Raw genomic sequence first — 21,341 nt, forward strand, 5'->3', positions numbered from 1 at the left:
GTTCCCGCCGCTAAATTGTCGTGGACACGAGGCAGAGACACGTCCAATACTGGCGTGACGCAAGTCGAAGTTGCCAAAATTCAGTCGCCGACTCGGGCTCATAGGTCGGAATGTTTTTTTGATTGCCTCATCTGTACGACCCGACTACATGTAGGTTGCAACCTCGTATGCACTCTCTTTGTTCGACATGGCTCGAGGTTCGCGCCGTTTGCCTCCAGGTTTGGGCCTCTACCTTACGAAGAGGAACGATTACAGGGGTTGGGCAAAACCAAACATGCAGTTGGTGTTTGTTGATGATCAAGCTGAGACGCCAAATAGCTCGGAAATAGCAACTCCCAATGTATTGCATTTGCCATCGGCAAGAACCATCGACTAGTTCGACGATCGTTCTGCTTCCTGGCTCACTTGACCGCCTAAATACGAGGCATGGCGTTGTGACACCAGGACGAGTCAGTCCATGATGCTTTCAATACACAAGCGTCGTGACCTTATACTGGCGAGGGTTCTCTGTTGAACGGAGGATCGTGCCGTTCCTCGTGAGGACAAGAACAAGAAACTGCCGGCATGTGCCACCTGCACATTGCTTGTAGATCTACCCAAACGGGGAGTAGAAGTCTTTGTTTTTCCCGTAGATACGGACTTACAGTGTCCCAACATCTGAGTACATGTAAACTGTCTGGTATTAGGTCGGAAAACTGGCGCAGGCAAACCGAGAGCCAGCAACACCACCTCGCCACACTTTGACTACGCAGTCTAAGGAACTAAGCATTAAAAACCAGCTAGCTCTAAAGTAACTCCTGTAAGTAACAAACACGAGTCACTTTGATGTCAGTCCAGGAGCATCATGGTAACGCAAACAGACAACAGGTGAGCAGAAGTTAATGAAGAACCCCACAGGCCAAGAATCCGACATGATTTCCGTATGGTATTCCGTCTGCCTTCAGCCGGGCTGTGTCAAGACCTTTGTCCGTGTCTCGCGTTTAGTAGTTGAGATGGACATCTTGAAAGTACGGAGCGTTTGTCTTCATGAATCTTGCTTATTGTGGTACCAACCCCATGTCTGCGAATGTTTTGATGACATGTTCGGAACGATGCGCTGAGCTGTGCCAGCTCAATTGCAGCTTGGCTTTGGTCACCAGACCGGAGCACCTCTAAGACGAGCCATTGCAATGAGATTTGTCATCGGGCCTAGGTTGACAATTGCCCATTAAAGATGTCACTGCTTGGATGGAAGTATAAATGCTGGATCTCTCTCCAAATGATCCGAGAGATTTCTCATCGCAACACACCACCAACCAAATCACATCGGCAACCACTCACACTGGTTTCAACTACGAACTCATCAACTCAGCCTTTCAACTTGCAATATGCGTCCAGCTCAGCTCTTCACCATGATGTCGGCCTCCTTGGCCCTCACGGTGAGCATCTTCTTCTATGTTCTCTGACAACTGGCACATTTGCTGAACACGCAACAGGCCCAAGCCATTCAGATTGCCTCCAAAGCGCCCATTCCGGGCTACCAAGTCTTCGTTCCCGAGTGGGACTTTGGGGAGAATGGCACCTACAAAGGAACAGTCGAGGAAGTCATGGAGCAGCTCAGCGAGCAGAACCCGACCCTGTTGGCTTCTTTTAACCTCGACTCCGTTGACGACGCTGTCTCCCGAGACGTATTCCAGCGTGCCGTGGAAGACTTTGACAAAACTGTCTGCAGTGTATTCGCTAGTGCGAGCGTGAGCGCGTGGGAGGATGGGATACGCTATCTCCGGAAAGTGAAAGGGACTCCGTGGCAACCTGCCGGACCCGCTGCCTGCGGCCGGTGAGTCGACAGAATGCCCCCGAATGATCTATATGACGTGTTCTAATGATTTTTGAACTACCAACAGAGTAAGCTGCAGTTGGAATACGGGGTATGTTTCTCCAGCCTCTGTGACTATTTCACATGGCCATTTGCTGACTCTCATCCTACAGCATTTGGTATTGCAACGACGTCAGTACCGCTCTTCTCTTGCGAACCAAATCCACGGTTACTGATCTGCTAGCTGTAGGACACGAAGGACAAAGGGCTCGAATCCTACGCCCTCATTGCCGACGGTGCGCAGGCTGCTAACAAAGCTTGCACCGACTGGAAGTACCGCAACTGGGTTTCTAGCGGTCAAGCGTTTCACAAGACGGACAAATGGAACGTCCTGATCTATGGCGGCGACGACAATCGATGCTGAATAGCCCAAAAGCCCTCAACTTTCAAACACGGTGTCAAGGACCAGACGCAACCAACTTACGAAAACCACCGGAGGGTTTTCGCATGGGTTGCAACAGACTGAATGTTATCTTCGTTTTGTACTGTTTCATTAGTTCTTCGTGCTGGACAATAGGATACTCCGATGTTTCATCTCTTTGCCAGACCGTATACCTAGTTTGATTTGTTTTCTACTTCACACATAGCACAAACATGGCTGCACAGTTTCTTTAGATTCACTCTCGTCCAATGTGTGATTGAAACCTTTCCATGATTATAATGTACAAGTGACGTCTTTCATATTGAAACCTCGGGCTTTCATAAAGTCAAGATGTCGCTATCTCATTGAATCATTAAGCAGCAATTTGACAGGGCTTCAGGCGGCGTTAAAGATCTTCACACAGAAACGGGTGCCTGGTGTCAATCGGTCAAGAATGACCTCGAGAATGGATGATTAAGTATTTAAACATGACAGTTCATGAAGCCATATGGATTCATGACCAATTCATGATGGTGTCTGTCCTCATGACCCAATTTATCGGAATGCCTCAACAGAGTAACGGCCTGGTAAGCCTGGTAGCTAGCGACGAACGGCATGTGACCTTCAGAGAACATCTCCAGACATCCTTGCTCCAGGGTACTTGTCCATGATGCCCTCATCAAAGCTCTTGCCGCCAACAGTCATGTCCTTGAAAGCTGGGCACGCAAGGTTGAGGATGGCGGCGCCGAGCGCGTCCGTGACGAGCTTTAGGGGGACCTCAATGATCTTGAAGATGGTAGAAAGCGAGTTCGGCGATGCGGTCTTCAGGATTTCGAACACGAAGCACAGGAGGTTGTTGTTCTCCAGGAGCTTCGTCAGAGTGAGCACGCCGCCGGTCAGGTCAGCGAGGTTGACTCCAGCAAAGCTGTTGACCTCTCCCATGTTACCACCGATGCTGCAGATTGAGAGTCAGTGGGCCGACATGTGAAATAGCTGCAAATATTTGGAAAACATACCTTCCAAGCTCGGGGTACTGAAGAATCCAGCCAACGAGATCCAAGTTGAGCTGGACCAGACCGTAATCAACTGGGGTGCGGTACCAGTTCTGCGGGATTCTCTCCCAACCCTTGTTGTAGGTGAAGTTACCCTCTTCACCCGAGACGGCGAAGAAACTCTTCAAGGTCTCCTTGTCTGAATGGAATCAGCGGTGTTCTCATCCTGATGTAGAGAATACTTACTCAACAGGCCAGTGGGGTTCTCGGCAGAGTGGTTGGCGAACATGCGGCAAGCAAAGAGGTAACCGGCATTGCGAGCAATCATGCCGGTGAAAGGGCCGTAGTAGAAGTTGGGGTTGGTCTCAATGGTCTCCTGGAAACGAGAGGCAGCTCGCTTGCCGAAGACGTCGTAGTTGTAGTCTCCCTCTCCGGAAGACATGTCGTAGAAAGCCTGGAACTGGTCCATCACCATGGTAGTGGCATCGCCAGTCATGTAGAGATCGCCACGAGTCAGAGACGAGTCTCCTTCAATAATGTTGTGCGAACCATTGAGACCTCTGGGTGTACCCAAGAGCCCAAGAACGTTGCCGAGAATGTTGTTGGACTTGCTGGAGGTGTATCCAATGGAGAAACCCGGGTTCAGGGACAACGGGTTTCCAACGAAAACGGTGCCCATGATTGCCAGAATAGATGCAATGTCGATACCCATGCCAAACACCGTGTTGATACCCGCGGTAACCTCGACCAAACTCGTAACACCGTCGCGCGCGATATAACCGTGGTTCGCCAGTGCGTTCAGACCCGGGCAGGGTCCTCGCTCGTCGCCATTCTCGAAATCGGGGGCGATGAACTCGTGATCGCCGTTAACATCGATGGGCTCCGTCAATGGGTCGAATAGCAACCTCTTCTCGTGAACCTCGTGGAAGGCACCTGCCAGCTTGTCGGAAAGTTTCGAAGCTACATTGTCTGGGAGATCGTTCATGTAAGCCGGGAAAGCCTGGACGCCGCTGCTGAGGCAGGGCAACAGAGAAAGAAAGTAATGCGACTTCATGATGTCGCGAATAGGAAAGGAATGTAAGAAGCGAATGTAATTATTTCTTAAAGAGTGACGTAAGTGAGAGATGGCATCCGCAAGATGTCATAATTCTTCGGAACAGTAGAAAGATTGGAAATCGAAACAATCTTCTTGGTCGTTCCTTTTAGGACGACTTTGACGGAACGGGAGCCGAGGTTCCCGGTGAATAGAGAACAACTAGAGATGGGTGATGCCGAAAAAAGGAAAGGACCGACATCTAGCAACAACAAGTTTCCCACTCTCATGCTCGCGGGAAGTAAAGATCGCCAGGTAAAGAGATACCCAAATCGCAGGCTTGGTGATTGGTCATTTTCCATACCCATTGCACAAGTAATTGTTCAGTCTGTGCAAACAGAATGAGAGACCCTTGGCCTGCTGTCAAGCCTGTCAGACGCACCCCGGCCACGCACCCCAGAGCCCAAGAAAACTGTCAACGTAACCTTGCAATAACCTAAGAACCTCCTTTTTTCGCATCGGGTAATGCCAATGTGATAATCTTGGGACGCAGCGTCGATCTGTAATCAAATTCCCCGATGGCCCCATTTTCGAACTTTGTAGCCCCCAAAGTTCAACGGAATCACCGGCGGCGGCGGCGGTGGGATAGTTGAGTCGGCGGTTGTGAAAGTCAATGAGCATATCAAACGTCTTTATGATTTCGTCGATCAACTCGTAGAGAGAACGCTGATCGTAGGGCGGAAGCGGTGTTTCCCTCCCGGCCGTCCTCGACTTTGCCAGAAACAGGGCTCATCGCTGCAACCCCTGCATGATGCAGCAGCTCCATCTGCCCTGTTCCCAGTACCATGGGTTCGTGTTGAACGAGCGCGTCGGACGGGACGAACTGCGAGGTCGAGAGTTTCCTGTGACAACTTTCTAGATGAAAAGTCAATATGAGCATCCCTAGTCTCGCAGAAGCAACTACTACACAGTCGTATTCTTTTCCAAATCTTTCTCAAACAGCGCGGTAGGCGAACACCACTCAACAAAATCAATCAATCACGTATCCGCACAGAGCAACGAGATGAGGTGGGTCAAATTTCATCCACAGCTGGGTCTCGCGACGTCGCCCTTTCGGACTTTCACTGTGAACACCCACAAACCGCGAAGCCCTCAGTGGGTTTTCTTGACTGTTTGAGATACGAGTTCATTCTTAGCAATGAGGACTCGCCGGATCCGGTACCCAAAGAGCGGGCACGTGGCTAGGCGGCAGGGCTCCGAAACACAACCTGGTCCGACTGACTGATGATGAGTCCGCCAGTATGGTTGTGCCTTGAACGTTTATGTTTCATTCTGGACGCTTTGGGAAGTCTTGTCTGATGAGATTAGATGAGATTGTTCGTTGGCGTGATCCATTCCTTCTGTCGCAGTTCGTTCGAAATGATCGGAAGCGCACGCCATGTCGAAAGATTTGCATTCTTGTTGCTATCCACATGGGTTCGGAATATGCAGTGAGTTCACAGGGGCCGTCAGGGACATGGCCGTATGATATTATGATTTTCGACATTGAATCGTAGAGGGGCCGATTCCACCGCCTTTTCCACCACTACAGGAGGCCTTCCGAACCAACGATTTGGATGAACATGCAATGCCTTGATCCAACCCTGTTCCCTACCGGCATACCGGGCACCAGTCCAGGCCAATCTTTGACGAAACGGGAAAGCCTTGGGGTCCATCGGCTTGGCCTTACGCCTCCCGCCTCGTCGGCAGATAGAGAAGGATGGGGTTTTCTGTCAGGGAAGATCGAAGTTGAATAAACACTCATATCGCCTGATATCCAGCATCGATCTGTGTCTGTATCTTTCACTTTCACTTCTGTTTCTTTCCTTGATCTTCTCATTTTGTTCTTATTATACTTGGCGAAGAAGAAGGATGAGGCTCTTTACACTCGCGGCGTTGGTCTCGCTCGGCATCCAAGCCGTAGTGGGGGCAACCACCACGTCGACGGCGGCAGTAGCAACGGAGACGGCTCCCTTGTGCGGTGTATGTTCCATCGAGGAGTGACGTCGATCGTGCACGAACTGACATTCCCTAGTTGAAATGCATCCAGCAAGAGGCACTGAAGTCTCAACTCTGCGCACCTACGAACGCCACCTGCATCTGTACCAACGTGGAGCTGAACCAGCTGATTTCGCTCTGCGTACATGAAGAATGCTCAGTCCGCGATGCACTACGTAAGCTCTCTGGCGCTCAGGAATAGCATCAAACCACGTTGCTAACCAGCTTCCAGTTGTGCAGAGCTACTCAAAACACACATGCAAAGCACCGTCAAGAGACCGAACGGCTCTCGTATGGATTGTTGGCGTTGTCTTCCTCGCTCTTGGTCTCTTGGGCTTTGGCCTTAGAGTGCTGGCCAGATTATGTCTGGGTGTTCAGACATGGGGACCTGATGACTGGGTAATGCTCATCGCAGTGGTAAGTCCAGGCTCGGGTGTGTTCAGTCTCTTTGGGCAAAATGCTGATGACTCTACCAGGCGATGATGATTCCTCTCAACGCGCTGTCGTTTCCAAGTAAGTCACGTCCAATCCAAATCGCTACTGAAGCTCTTTTACTAACAACAACAACAGTTTCGAAAGTAAGAAACTCGTGTCACCCCGACAAAATCATCGGCCTAACAAATTGCAGTACCTTGGAAAAGAGATGTGGGATGTGGCACCGGATGATATCACGCAATTCCTTTACGTGAGTGACCTGACAAGATGTGACGGTAACTGCCAGATGACTGACCGGAAACTGCAGCTATTCTACTGGGACGAACTGCTCTACCTGGGAGCTCTGCCAGTCACGAAAATCTCGATCCTGCTCTTCTACCTCAAGATCTTCCCCAGGAGAGAGATCAGAATTGCATGCTATGTCATGATCGGTCTCAACGTCGCCTACTTCGTCGTCTTCGAGCTCATCTCCATTTTCCAATGTCGACCCATCGACGGCGCTTGGAGGGCGTGGGACAAGGAATACCCGGCGAAGTGCAACAACATCAACATCCAAGGTTGGGCAGCGGCTGTCTTCAACATCATTCTGGATCTCGGAACCATGATCTTGCCCCTCGGCGAGCTCTACAAGCTCTCCATGTCCATCAAGAAGAAGGTCCAGATTATGCTCATGTTCAGTGTTGGATTCTTGTAAGTGCTTCATTTCCACTGGTCGCTTCATTTCCGCTAATGTCGTCAGCGTCACCATCGTCAGTGTCGTCAGACTCAAATCCCTGGCAAGCTATGCCACAACCAGCAACGTAACATGTAAGCGCCCCGCTCTGAGATCTTGCGTTGTGAGACTAACACCCAAACAGACGACTACGTCGAAGTTGGCTACTGGAGTACCATCGAAGTTCCTGTTGGCATCATCTGTGCGTGCATGCCCGCCATCCGCTCCCTGTTCAGCCTGGTCTTCCCCAAGGTGTTCGGCACGACACAGGGCAAGTCCAACTACGCCAACATCTCGGACCAAAAGCCGCTGTCGAGCTCTCAGAAGCTCTCATCAAAAGCCTCATCTCTCAAGGCGATCCGGGTGAAGAAAGAGTTCACCATCAGATCGAAGCGTGGAGACGACGCTTCGTTCATCGAACTCAACCACACTCCGTTCAGCGGCGACCACAGGCCGTCATCGGACAAACGAGCAACGACACCCCACGAGTCGGTATGACACCGGCAACGTGTTTGTTCCCCTGTTCAGTTTCTTTCGGTTTTTCCATGGCCCCAGGCAGGAAGGAGTGGGCCTACACAAAAGTACTTCCATTAATGTAATTGTCGTCATCATGAGCGTTCTTTTTGAGATACCACATACAAAAAAGATGAATCAGTCTTTACCGAAATCATCATTCCTTCTTGCAGTTGGTGTCCACTTGCAGCTCCCTCATTGCCATATCCGTACCCCTTGCTTACTTCCACCACTTGACCAAGATCTGGCATCCCACATCGCATCCTTCCTTTGCAGCACCACGATGGGCCCTTGGAAAGTGAATTCGAGATTTTCGTCGTCGTCCAGTGAGGCCTCGTAGGGAAGAGCACCACTTGGTGGGGATGTGTCAAACCGGCCAGTGGGGGAAAAGCCGTTGCATCAGCCTAGCAAGGGTATTGTCAGGGGTACCCTCAACAGTTGCCGATCTTATTCAATCTTGGAGTTTTGGACTCTCAGACTCTTCACCTCTTTCTCTCAACCCTGCCAAAGGCTGAGTTGACCCTCTATCTCTAACCCATTTCAGAGTCACGATTATTTCTCGAAGGTTCAACTGGCCTGTCGTGGGGGCCACGTCGACTGTAACCACAACTTTTCCAGGCCCTGTCTGTGTCATTTTCATTGTCATTGCGATCGGCTACGACGCCATCCGCCTCATGGAGACCGGGGAAAGATGCCACGGACGCGATGCCCAAATCTGCATGAGTCAAATCCCTAGTATCCTTCTGAACGGCATTTCTGCCCCCTGAAGATGCGAGTGAACTGACGTGAGCCGATTCTCATGGCACGATTCCTTCAGATACGGCTTGGCTGAAGTTTACAGACAAGATGCGTGACTTGGTGGTCCAAAACCTTGCATCAGGCCATGTTGTTGGTTGGCAGACATTAGTGTTATGCACATATTCTCCGGTCACAACTCATAAGCACCAAGGGCATTTATTAAGGTGTGGCTGTCAGAACCAAGACTGTTTTAGCGCAAAACGCTCTTCTCGGCGAGAACGAAACACTCATTTCGCCGCCTTCAAGTCCCTGTGCTGCCACCATGGGTCCGCTGAACTCAGGAATCGGGCAAGCAGAGCGGCCTCGTGGCGATACGCAATCTCGACCTCAGGGACTGCCGCAATCCCGCTGACAAGAGATGGCGGTGGAGAACCCTGTCCGCGTAACTATCGCAACTCAGAAAAGATCTGCTCGCCCTCCTGGCACAAAATTGGAACTCGCGGACGCTACCCCTTTCGAAGAGTCGTATCGGGGGCATTCGAACGGCCGCCGACTTCGAGTGCATTCAGGAGGTCTTGGGGCAAGGCTGAAGAAACCTCGGCACATCGCTTGGCGAATTCCTTTAAGCTTGGAGTCTTTTGCTTCATCTCTCCTCTTGATCGTCTTTGGTTCTGCACTCGAGTCATCGGATCGTCACTCTCTCTGCAGATGACTTGCTGAGAGTCATTCATTCTTTCTTTGGGCCCACCCTTTGTCACTCATTAATACCCGCACCTCAAGATGCGCGCCACAATCGCTCTCACATTCGTTTCACTACTGGCTGATTCAGCCTCTGCTTTGTAGGACATCTAGCTCTCCAATTTGGTGGGATGAGGTATTGACTTGAAATATTGTAGTGCTGTACCATGGAGGGCACCAAAGAACCAGACTCGTCATGACCCATTCATCACCAGACGGGCTGAGAACGGCACTCTCGATGACTACGACTACGTCGTTGTTGGCTCTGGGCCTGGTGGAGGTCCCGTGGCCGCAAACCTCGCCATCGCTGGCTACAAGGTGCTTCTGATCGATGCCGGTGGTGACTCCGGTGACAGCTGGACGGAGAAGGTCCCGGCTATGCACCTCATGTCAACTGAATTCGAGGATACACGATGGAACTACTTCGTGAACCACTACCCCGATCTCGAGCAGCAGAAGCGCGACTCGAAGATGACCTACCAGAAGCCCGACGGCAGCTTCTACGTCGGTCTTGAGCCTCCGGCTGATGCCGAGCCTCTGGGTGTTTGGTACCCCCGAACCGGTACTTTGGGCGGGTATGTGACCAGAAGATCTCGAGATTGTGAATTCAAGTCAGCTAACTCCAGACAGTTGCTCGCGCCACAATGCTCTCATCAGTATCGCGGCACACGATTCCGACTGGAGCAACATTGCAACGCTCACCGGTGACGACTCATGGAACCCCAACAACATGCGCGAGTACTTCAAGAAGTTGGAGAATGCCAAGTACCTGCCCAACAGCATCGTCGGACATGGCTTCTCCGGCTGGCTCGGCCTTTCTCTTACCTCGCTGTCTCTGGTTGTGGAGGACCAGAAGCTCCTGTCTCTGATCATTGCCGCTGGTACCGCCATGGGTAAGGGCCTTATCGGTGCCCTCTTGAACACCGTCGCTGGCCTCGGCCAAGTTCTGCTTCGCGACATCAACGCACCCGGTCAGGCCAGCAAGACTGGTCTCTACCAAGTCCCGCTGGCGATGACTGACTCTGTTCGTGGCGGACCCAGAGACTTGATCTTGAACACCGCCAACGCTGTCAACTCGGATGGCTCCCGCAAGTACCACTTGGATATTAAGCTGAACACCTTGGTGAGTTATTATGACTCGAGTCGACTTATGATCTCGTGACTAACGCCGGCACAGGTTACCAAGATCAACTTCGACCAGAGCGGCGATAAGCCCCGTGCTACCGGCGTCGACTTCATGGAGGGTAACAGCCTGTACCGTGCCGATCCCCGTTCCGGATCAGCCACCTCCACCGGAACCGGTAGCGCCAGCGCCAAGAGGGAGGTCATCATATCCGCCGGTGCTTTCAACACGCCTCAACTGCTGAAGCTCTCCGGAGTTGGCCCCAAGGAGGAGCTCGAGTCTTTCAAGATCCCTGTCCTGGTTGACCTTCCCGGCGTTGGAACCAACATGCAAGATCGCTACGAAGCTACCGTCATCGGCAAGACTGACAGCGACTTCGTCATCACGTCCAAGTGCACTTTCGGTGAGACCTCGCCCGACCCTTGCCTCGAGCAGTACCAGAAGGGTCTGGAGCCCATCAGCAAGGGCGTCTACGCCACCAACGGCATCGCCATCGCCATCATTCTGAAGTCGTCTGTCGCCGAGGACGAGCCCGATCTGCTCATCTCCGGTGCCCCCGCCAAGTTCAAGGGATACTTCCCCGGCTACGCTTCAGACTCCCTCTCCGACGCTCAGCACTGGGCCTGGATCGTTCTCAAGTCCCACAGCCGCAACAACGCCGGCACCGTCACCCTCAAGTCGACCGACCCCCGCGATATGCCCCTCATCAACTTCAACTACTACGAGTCCGGCGTCAACACCAACGGAGAGGCGGACAAGGATCTCCAAGCCACCTACGAGGGCTTCGAGTTCGGCCGCAAGGCGTTCGACTCTCTTGTGCCCCTCGACGGAAGCTTCCCTGAGGTTTGGCCTGGTGAGAATGTCACGAGTGAAGCTGCCACCAAGCAGTGGCTCAAGGACGAGACTTGGGGACACCATGCTTCGTGCACTTGCCCCATCGGTACGGACGACGACCCGATGGCTGTTCTGGACTCCGAGTTCAAGGTCCGTGGAACGGAGGGTCTGAGAGTTGTTGATGCCAGTGTTTTCCCCAAGATCCCTGGTTTCTACATCGCCCTGCCCCTTTACATCGTCTCTGAGAAGGCCAGCGATGTCATCATCCAGGCTGCTAAGGCTTCGGCTTAGATAAACTCAAAGCGTACATAGAGATCTTCCATTCCAATCAGCGATTGCGTATTAGGCATGTTAATATTGAACTAAAGAATCAAAGTCTGTCATACCTGACATCCCGTCATCATTAAATGTAGCCATGGCCATTACTATCTTATCTATCAAGATTATTGTTAGTGTAGTTTTCGTAAAGCAATGCAAGAGCTACTTAGCGACTGCATGTGCTTGTCTCTGTTGTTACAGTCATTATTAGTAGTACTACTTAAGTCCAATTGCTGTGAGTCTTAATCAAGTCCGACTGCCTAGAATACACAAACATCTTGGAATCAATCGTTATTGGCAATAGAAAAAACTGTTAACGAGTGCTCTCCCAACACAGTCTGAGTCTCGCACTTTAGCCGGCATCCTAGCAGTACGACCTCAGCATGGTCCACCTGATGACTTCCCAAGCTGTATTCCCAATTGGAGGCAGACTCAGCTGTTCAGCATTGGGAATACATTTATTAATGAAACGGACTTCGTCTTTACAGATTCGGAGAAAAACAGAGATTTGACCTCGACCCGGGTAGCCCATACCCAATAAGGTTTGATGAGGTTACATAATTACATATAATTGCGACATGAGTTTGTAGTTTCCAGACGCGGAGCATTCAAGGTGCGCGGAAGCCTCCTTGGAGCAGTAATCTGGCGAAGGACTCTGCTCGCGGAATCAAGCATACAGACGCTGCGGCTTTAGGTATTATAAATAGGTAGTGTAGATTCTCTTGGAGCGTATCTCGACGCAACCATACCAGCTGCCGGGTCTTCTTACATGCCCTGAGCTTTCGTCATGATGTCGGCCATCCCAGGATTCATGTGGACAAACCCAATCGCAAAACGAGGTTATCCTTGAGTGTCATCGTCATTGTCGTCTCGGAGAATCCGACATCATGACACAAGTGGCAGACTTTCATGACAAAGTCTGTTCATCACTCGCAAACTACCAGTTGCTAATACTCGACTCGATGCATTTCGGATTCGCATGGCATACATGCCTTCGTAATGACCGAGTTTTCGTGGTTACGGGCTGCCTGTCCCCACTCGTCCTGCGACGTGCAGGTTTGCCCCAGAGGCACAGGGTGTTGGGAGAACATGATGACGACGACGAAGTCATAAGCTTTGTTTGTGGACTCGTCCACAACGAAAACCGCCCTCCTCCGCCTGAGCCTCAGAGAAGGTCACCATCAGGTCGAGAGATACCCATACGACATCCACCTGCAGAAGATCCCACCTTAGAAGTAAGAAAAACGATCCATTCGGAGTATAAGTTTGTTACCCCAACATACATTGGGAATATTATGAACGGCGAGAATTGGAGAAGTCGGGCATGGTCAGGAGAGCTGAAAGAAGACATCCTCACATTAGTTTAACGAACCTATCAACGTCAGATAACAAGCCCTTTCCTAGGGATAGATCTGGACTTGATACCAGAACTCAGAGGTTTACACTTCATAGTGCCTGCAGTGCCATTAGGTCTGGTGCTTTCACTGTGAGCCACAACCCTTTAAATCTACCTCTTTCGGATGACTTGGCCCTGGAAACGCATGAAAAAGAGGAAACGCTGGGGAATCTTGATCGTAAAGATAACCACTACCGCTTGACTTGAGCTTTGGCCGTTGACTCATCCGGCGGGCAGTAAAGCCATTAAAAAGGCACAGTACAAGATTACTTTAGCCGGCACAAGATGTCAATAAACACTACGGTCCTAGCCGAGTTCCTCCTAAGCGAGTCAGTGACTATGCTAAAGAAGGGCTTTAGGTGATCGACGTGTCCAAAGGGGGAGACCTATTGCCCAGGACACGGACTCCGTGGTGAGAATCAAGAACCTTTTGTTCTCCATAAGACCGGATTCCAACTGAATGGGGGCAGACTAGTCCGATTGATGCTCTGGTCTTCTTCTAGCACTCCAATCCTATTATTGTGTTGCAAGGCGGCTTACCGTCGCAGAAAATGCCCTTAGCATCGACTGTGTGTGACGGGTTGAAGGACTGCAAATAACAGTAAGCATCCACGGACGCGAGCGCCAGTAGCGAGTCGACTGAATCCGCGTCTTCAACGGAGGTGCAATGAAGAACGTAGCTAGAAGCAGGCAAGTAGCTGAGCGAAGTCATGACGTTTAAGTAGTATGTCTAGCTGCAAATTTTCCACTCCAACCGGGCTTTGGTTGCCGGGCTTTGGTGTCTTCCCAGCAGCCCACCCACGCCGGGCTTTGGAAAGGCATCTTCGGGAGATTATCGAAAATGCCTGGATGCCAAGATGAAGTTGTCTTGTTTGATAACCTTATTCCAACCACCGTGGGGAACCGTTGCGTCGACGTCTTATTGTAGAGCCGCATCAATGAACTACAGCTTACCAGACCGGGCGTTCGCAAACTAGTCTGTGATATCCAACATATGCCTACGACTACGCAAGACTGCATGCCTGCTATTTTTGACTGCAGCTAGCAATCCTTTTGTCTATCTATGGGACACACAAGTATTTGGATCTAGCTGGCAGTGTTTATCTGCTGCTGAATCCTGGCCCATGGATGCTGAAGGTAGGTCGTGATTCACGACAGGTGCTTCTTGTTGCCCCAATTGAGATTTTGCTGCTGGTCATCATACTCCCAACTTGACATTGAAATTTGCAATCACAATCCTACCATGTGCAACATGGGGCATGAATTGTGTCGTGATATGATGATATCTGAGACGAACCGTCATGCTTAAAAAGCGGAGATGAGCAGGAATTACCTCCCAAAGTTGCAATGCGAGATCTGTGTGTCTGTGCTCTGCAGTAACACCCGATTCTTCCATGACAGGCTCGGAATACAACGGTGCAAAGCAGATCCATGAAACAGGGTGTGAGAAAGGGTCGCTTTTGCTGCGAAATTCTGGGTGAATGGAAAATTGGTTATGGATTTCTCGCCCTTGATTTGGAGAGACTAAGATCTGTTCGAGCAACTCTTGCTCAATGCGGAGAACCGCACTGTCCGGAATGCGAAATACTTCAACAACTCATGACCAAGCATTCCTATGACGGGAAACCGGAAGATCATGACCAAATGAGATCTTCGCAGGAAACTGCTTGCGTCTTTTTTCCCCGGATTGCTCAGCTCATCGACCATCGTACACATCATACATCACCGCACAATAACACAGGCAAGTTGAAGCGCATCATAGTGGTATGCCTTGAATGCCATGCCGCCGAGTATTAGGCCGGCCGAAAATTGGGCATCATGAGTAAAAGAAACAGAGAATCAGGATCGAGTTGTCGAGACTCTCTGAAAGTCCGGAAATAACCTGATCTGAGTTGTGTGTCCAATCACGAGAAGAGACAATCCACAATTCCATTGCCGTAACTTGTAAGAGAGGGTGCAATACCCGAGGTAAAGAGAGAAGTGCTCGGCAAAATCGCTGCTGCGCCGAAGATTACCCAACGTGTGTGTCGTCAGTTCATCTGCTCACGAGTCCAGCAAACTTTTGCTGAAGAGAATGGGGTTTCTCCAAAGCTCTCCAATTCTCGCAGGGGGCTAATACCAGAAAACTCCACAAAACAAAACTGCTTCCCCGTGGGAGTGGTCTGCCTGAACGATTTGATGGGGGCTAATAACCCACAAATTCCCCTTTATGGCACTGAATGCCGGTATTCTCTCCGCGTGGTATTAGACATGACGTACGGTCATCACGAGACCTCCCACACCGCGAGAGCATTACCCTTTTCTCAACCATCCTGACCAGCAATTCCCCGATTCCCCGACTGTTGGAGACCAAGGACTCCTCCCTGCGCCAATCGGACGATCCGTTGGCCAAAGTGCCGGTATTCTGCCGCCGGCAGGCTTCTTTCAAGGCTCGTGTTCGTCCCCTTTTCCATGACTGATCAGATCCATGAACCGGGAACTGCAGCTGGCTGACGAAAGACATTCGGGTCTGTAGCATAAATGATGGCCCGAGGGGAGACAGAACAGGGCCGATTACTTGTGCGGGGAAAACTGGGGTGATGATATTGTTTCCCTACTTTCTCTCGTTTCTCTCCGATTTGGGACGACCAGTTCCACGGCTTCGGCCCCCCAGACGCGCTTCTGTTCCCCAAAACATGCTACTCCAGCCGCCATCATGAGAAATTTTTCTTCGAAGCCTCCTGCACTCCAGTCTCCGGTCCTACTAGTGCCGGCGCAACGTCGGACCTCCACACGAAAGCCTTGCCCACTCATCTCGACGGCGGGGGCGGGGAGAGTCTAGAGAGGCTGGGCTGGGTTGAAGGCCGGGGTGCTTGTCCTTCGATGGCAGCACGCGCGAAAACAAGCTTGGTAATTCTCCAGGTTTCCAAGCTGTCACCCGATCCGCCTCCCCCACAGCAACGGCTCCTCTTCCCTGTCACTCGCAGCGGCAGTTCTCCGGAATTTTCAACAACTCGTGTTGCCGCCGAATCCCCGACATGACCGCGCCAAGGTCCGTCATGGCCTTTTAGGCCTCACTCAACATGTTCACACGCATCTCAGTGGCACGGAGTCCTGACGGCACGCGGCTCTGGCGTTCGGGTGTTGGTTAGACGAAGAGAAAATCCCCTTCCAAAAGGGCACCAATGACTCAATCTTTTCTGCTTTCGGCTGCCATCACGATTGGATTACTAGTCATGGCTGGTATTAAATTCCCACACTCAGTATGATGATGTGTGGTCACTAGCATCGAGAAGCCAGGGGTTCGGCAGCATTCCGCCTCCCCCACGTGTAGAACACCGGCCGGTCTATTCCGTTTCTCTGGCTACTGCAAAATTCACGGCAAGAAACATTCCCCCAAGTTCGTCCAGAATCCCACTCTAGAACATCGGGTAACGACCGGTGCGGGGCCGACTTCCGGGCCATGACGACGTAGATTGCCAATGAGGACGAGATGATGTTGCCTTTCACCGACTTCTGCGCACCGCTCTGTGCTCTTCACCCCGCGCGGGACCCGAAGGCGTGGGAGGGAAGGTCCATGTCTTCGGCCTTGTCCGCGGATGGGGATCGAGAGACTGGGACTCGGATGATGGATAGCGCGAGGACAGGCAAGGCATGGATCATGGTGGTGTTGTCCATATCCCTGCTTCCGCAGGCCGTGATCGAAAAATTGGAAGACCACGATGGACCGACGTCGTAGCCCGCGGGAGGAGATCGAAGTGTATAAAGGAGGACATGTAACCCCCGATGTTGAGGCTCTGGATCTTCAGCACAAGCGCCAGACCTCAACTCAAGGGTTCTCAAGATGACCACCGCTCTGTCTCTCTTCCTTTCTGGCCTTCTGTTGGCCCCGGCCGTTAATGGCCAGGCCTACGACGCTGGCAACCGTGGCGAGGACGCCTTCGAATATGTCCAGCCGCTGAACACCACCATCCTCGGCCCCTACGGCCACTCGGAGGCTGTCTACCCTTCTCGTGAGTCTTCAAAATCCGGAAAACGTACTGTTCAGTGACTAACAACACACAGCCAACACCACCGGAAACGGCTGGGAGGAGGCTCTGGAGAAGGCCAAGGCTTTTGTCGCCCAGCTCACCATCGAGGAGAAGGCCGATATGGTCACCGGTCAGCCCGGACCTTGCGTCGGTAACATCGTCGCCATCCCCCGCCTCGGATTCAACGGCCTCTGTCTCCAAGATGGTCCCCTTTCCATCCGTGTTGCGGACTACGCTAGTGTCTTCTCCGCAGGTGTCTCTGCTGCAGCCACCTGGGATAGAGACATCCTCTACGAGAGAGGTTACCTGATGGGCAAGGAGTTCAAGGGCAAGGGTGCTCACGTCGCTCTGTCCCCCGTCGCCGGACCTCTCGGCCGCTCCGCCTACTCCGGCCGCAACTGGGAGGGTTTCTCTCCCGACCCCTACCTCACTGGTGTCTCCATGGAGTTGACCATCACCGGTCACCAGGACGCCGGTGTCCAGGCTACTGCTAAGCACTGGATCCTGAACGAGCAGGAGATCCAGCGCAACCCCGTCTTCGACCCCAACGGAACTGCCACCGACATCACCTCCCAGGCCATCTCTGCCAACGTCGATGACCGCACCGTCCACGAGCTCTACATGTGGCCCTTCGCCAACGCCGTCAAGGCCAAGGCTGCCTCCTTCATGTGCTCTTACCAGCGCATCAACGGCTCGTACGGCTGCCAGAACTCCAAGTCTCTCAACGGCCTCCTCAAGACCGAGCTCGGCTTCGAGGGCTACGTCATGTCCGACTGGGGTGCTACTCACACCGGTGTTGCTGCCATTGAGGCCGGTCTCGACATGGACATGCCTGGTGGTCTTGGAGCTTACGGCCAGGCTTGGACTGCCGGCTCTTTCTTCGGCGGAAACGTTACCATTGCTGTCAACAACGGCACCCTCGACGTCACCCGCGTCGACGACATGATCCTTCGTATCATGACTCCTTACTACTGGCTCGGCCAGGACAAGGACTTCCCCTCCGTCGACCCCTCCGGCGGTGACCTTAACACCTTCTCCCCCAAGTCCACCTGGGTCCGCGAGTTCAACCTGACCGGCGAGCGCAGCCGTGACGTCCGCGAGAACCACGGCGAGACCATCCGCAAGCACGGTGCTGCCGCCTCCGTCCTTCTCAAGAACGAGAACAAGGCCCTCCCTCTCAAGGCCCCCAAGTCCATCGCCGTCTTCGGCAACGACGCCAGCGAGGACACCCAGGGATTCCTGAACCAGAAGGACTTCGAGTACGGCACCCTTGTTGCCGGCGGTGGTTCCGGTACTGGCCGTCTGACCTACCTCGTCACTCCTCTCGAGGCCATCAAGGCTCGTGCCTCCAAGGACGGTGCCCTCGTCCAGCAATGGCTCAACAACACCCTCATTGCCACCTCCAACATGACCGACCTCTGGAACCCCACTCCCCCTGAGGTCTGCCTCGTCTTCCTCAAGACCTGGGCCGAGGAGGCCGCCGACCGCCAGCACCTCGACGTCGACTGGAACGGCAACGACGTTGTCGAGTCCGTCGCCAAGTACTGCAACAACACCATCGTCGTCACCCACTCCTCCGGCATCAACACCCTCCCCTGGGCCGACCACCCCAACGTCACCGCCATCCTCGCCGCCCACTACCCCGGCCAGGAGTCCGGCAACTCCCTCGTCGACGTCCTCTACGGCGACGTCAACCCCTCCGCCCGCCTGCCCTACACCATCGCCCTGAACGGCACCGATTACAACGCCCCTCCCACCACCGCCATCAACACCACCGGCGAGTACGACTGGCAGAGCTGGTTCGAGGAGAAGCTCGAGATCGACTACCGCTACTTCGACGCCCACAACATCTCCGTCCGCTACGAGTTCGGCTTCGGTCTCAGCTACACCACCTTCGAGCTCGCCGACTTCGCCGCCGAGGCCGTCGCCTCCGACATCACCTCCGCCCCCGAGCAGCGCCCCGTCCAGCCCGGCGGCAACCCCGCCCTCTGGGAGACCATCTTCAACGCCACCGCCACCATCTCCAACACCGGCGACGTCGCCGGCGCCGCCGTGCCCCAGCTCTACGTCAGCTTCCCCGCCGACACCACCCCGGCCGGCACTCCCCCGCGCCAGCTCCGCGGGTTCGAGAAGGTGCCCCTCGCCGTCGGCGAGAGCAAGACCGTCGGCTTCGAGCTGATGCGCCGCGACCTCAGCTACTGGGACGTCGTCTCCCAGCAGTGGGTCATCCCCGCCGGCGACTTCACCCTCAGCCTGGGCTGGAGCAGCAGGGACCTGAAGGCGTTCACCAAGATCACTCCCGTGCAAGCGTAAGAGCTTTCCGTAATGTGTTGTTGTGTTGGGGATATCTTACGACGCATGATTTTCACGACTCTGAATAGTATTAGTAATGTCTGGATAGCAGTGAAATAAACACTTTTTCAGTTACAACTCTCTCCGTTGGTGACTTTGTGGACGGCTCGAGCCGGGTCGAGTTGGAATTGTAGTTTCGGCAACTTTGCGATGAAGTGTTGCACCGGCTGTGGTCGGAAACCGGACGAAAGAATCGCCTCCGAGTGCCGCCCGGCCAGATCCCCGAGGATGCCGACTCGGCCGGCTGGTCAGAGGTCCGAAGAAGTTGTCTTGCTAGGCTTTCGCCCGAGCGTGAGTTATGTGATCTAGAATAGATACTGGTAACATGTGCTGGCGCATGTGTTGCTTCAGTTTCCGATACCGCGTGGATAGATGATTGAAAGAAGTAACTGGAAGTTGCTGTCCCACTCATCCACTGGCACGTTGCCGGTTCGCAAGCCTGGCGTGAACAAGAGCTGCTTGGTCTAGACTTTGCTTGAGTGTTTCGGGGGTCCGACACATGATTGACAAACCTCCACTTCCCGAGGATGAGCTCCCGAACCGGTCGGCTGGATAAGCTTAGAATTCTTCAGATGATGTCGTCACAGCTTCCTTTTCTGAACTCGAGGCCGAAGTAGGTTATACCTTCAATACGGACTTCCCCACGCCGTGTTCGTGGTGAAGCAATGCAAATAAAGAACTGGTTCGTCTTGCTAGACGTCTGCGAATTAATTGCACGGTCGATTAGTGACTTCCACATACTCTCTCATGTTGTGAATTATCTTACATTCCAGAGAGATGTCGTATCCGGAGGATTACACGCTATTGGAGAAGTCGTCCGGGGCTTCCGCATCAACACCAGACTCATCGGATTCAACCTCGGGCGGATGCTCGGTGAGATTTCTCAATCACTCTCGATACAGCATTCGCTAATCATGGCAAAGATTCGACGCGTGGGATCTCATCTAAAGACCCTCTACCTATTCACGAAAAGCGACGTCAAGACCGTCCTCATTCCTCAAATCATCTTCATCGTGTCCGCCGTCCTCGGCCGAGAAAGTCTCACAACGGTGGATCTATCAACGCCAGCAGAAGCACTGCAAAGATTACCTCTCGCCATCCTCTGGATATGGCTTAACCTGATCGTCTGCGGAATATCAAACCAGCGACTGCCGCAATCCGTCCTCGAAGACGAACACAACAAGCCCTGGCGGCCGATTGCTGCCAAACGTCTCACACCGGAGCAAGCAAACAAGCTCCTGTTCACCATAGTTCCCCTCGTGATGGGAACGAGCCTGTTACTGGGCGGCTTCACCCCGACGGTCACCATGATGGCGTTGTTGTGGTTGTACAACGACCTGGATGGCAGCAGCATCAACATCTGGACGCGGAACATCATCAACACTGGAGGGATAATGTGCTTCAGCGCCGGCTCGTTGGAGGTTATTTCTGGAGGCATGCTTTTGCCGAAGGCCTGGATCTGGATCGGGTTGACCGGGGCTGCTATCGCGACCACCGTTCAGGCTCTGGACTTCCCGGACATGGAAGGGGACAAAGCCAGAGGCCGGCAGACCATCCCCTTGATCTACGGAGAGGCCGTGTCTCGTGGAGGGTTGGCAGTCGCGGTTGTCGTTTGGTCGGCTGTTTGTTCCGCTTTCTGGAATCTCCAGCTCATGAGCTGGGCGGTACCGCTTGGTGTCGGGTCGTTGATGGCGGCGCTGACGGTATTGCGGAGGGATGAGAAGTGTGACAAGATCGTGGCGAAGCTTTGGTGCTTGTGGATGTCGGTTCTTTACGTGCTGCCTCTTTTTGTCGCATAGGACGTGTGTTAAATGTTAAGCAAGCGTGCATGGAAAAGGGATGCGAGATGGAGTAAGAGGCATCAGTGCGGTGAACAGGAAGCACCTGATGCAAT

The 21,341-nt window shown here is 52.9% G+C and overlaps 5 protein-coding genes across 5 annotated transcripts; 4 read left to right on the top strand and 1 right to left on the bottom strand.

The window, feature by feature from the left end:
• Nucleotides 1–1,367: 1,367 nt before the first annotated feature.
• CkaCkLH20_12782 (uncharacterized protein) lies at nucleotides 1,368–2,219 on the top strand (the record flags this gene model as incomplete). The annotated part of the gene is made up of 4 exons (XM_038895494.1): nucleotides 1,368–1,418; nucleotides 1,476–1,816; nucleotides 1,969–1,987; nucleotides 2,046–2,219. The coding sequence occupies 4 exons, from the start codon at nucleotides 1,368–1,370 to the stop codon at nucleotides 2,217–2,219; spliced, it is 585 nt and encodes a 194-aa protein (XP_038739200.1).
• Nucleotides 2,220–2,840: 621 nt separating this feature from the next.
• On the bottom strand, nucleotides 2,841–4,262 carry CkaCkLH20_12783 (oxidase; the record flags this gene model as incomplete). The annotated part of the gene is made up of 3 exons (XM_038895495.1): nucleotides 2,841–3,171; nucleotides 3,233–3,407; nucleotides 3,455–4,262. 3 exons carry the CDS (start codon nucleotides 4,260–4,262, stop codon nucleotides 2,841–2,843), a joined length of 1,314 nt encoding a protein of 437 aa, XP_038739201.1.
• A 1,890-nt stretch (nucleotides 4,263–6,152) lies between these two features.
• On the top strand, nucleotides 6,153–7,923 carry CkaCkLH20_12784 (CFEM domain-containing protein; the record flags this gene model as incomplete). The annotated part of the gene is made up of 9 exons (XM_038895496.1): nucleotides 6,153–6,263; nucleotides 6,316–6,454; nucleotides 6,511–6,695; nucleotides 6,755–6,791; nucleotides 6,849–6,856; nucleotides 6,907–6,963; nucleotides 7,021–7,403; nucleotides 7,453–7,520; nucleotides 7,571–7,923. The coding sequence occupies 9 exons, from the start codon at nucleotides 6,153–6,155 to the stop codon at nucleotides 7,921–7,923; spliced, it is 1,341 nt and encodes a 446-aa protein (XP_038739202.1).
• A 1,533-nt stretch (nucleotides 7,924–9,456) lies between these two features.
• Nucleotides 9,457–11,662, top strand: CkaCkLH20_12785 (GMC oxidoreductase; the record flags this gene model as incomplete). Its single annotated transcript, XM_038895497.1, has 4 exons — nucleotides 9,457–9,515; nucleotides 9,573–9,989; nucleotides 10,045–10,537; nucleotides 10,592–11,662. 4 exons carry the CDS (start codon nucleotides 9,457–9,459, stop codon nucleotides 11,660–11,662), a joined length of 2,040 nt encoding a protein of 679 aa, XP_038739203.1.
• Nucleotides 11,663–16,908: 5,246 nt separating this feature from the next.
• CkaCkLH20_12786 (uncharacterized protein) lies at nucleotides 16,909–21,246 on the top strand (the record flags this gene model as incomplete). The annotated part of the gene is made up of 4 exons (XM_038895498.1): nucleotides 16,909–17,077; nucleotides 17,130–19,404; nucleotides 20,221–20,320; nucleotides 20,371–21,246. The coding sequence occupies 4 exons, from the start codon at nucleotides 16,909–16,911 to the stop codon at nucleotides 21,244–21,246; spliced, it is 3,420 nt and encodes a 1,139-aa protein (XP_038739204.1).
• Nucleotides 21,247–21,341: the final 95 nt, after the last annotated feature.

Source organism: Colletotrichum karsti, assembly GCF_011947395.1.
Source record: "Colletotrichum karsti strain CkLH20 chromosome Unknown Scaffold65, whole genome shotgun sequence".
In the NCBI taxonomy this organism is placed as follows: domain Eukaryota; kingdom Fungi; phylum Ascomycota; class Sordariomycetes; order Glomerellales; family Glomerellaceae; genus Colletotrichum; species Colletotrichum karsti.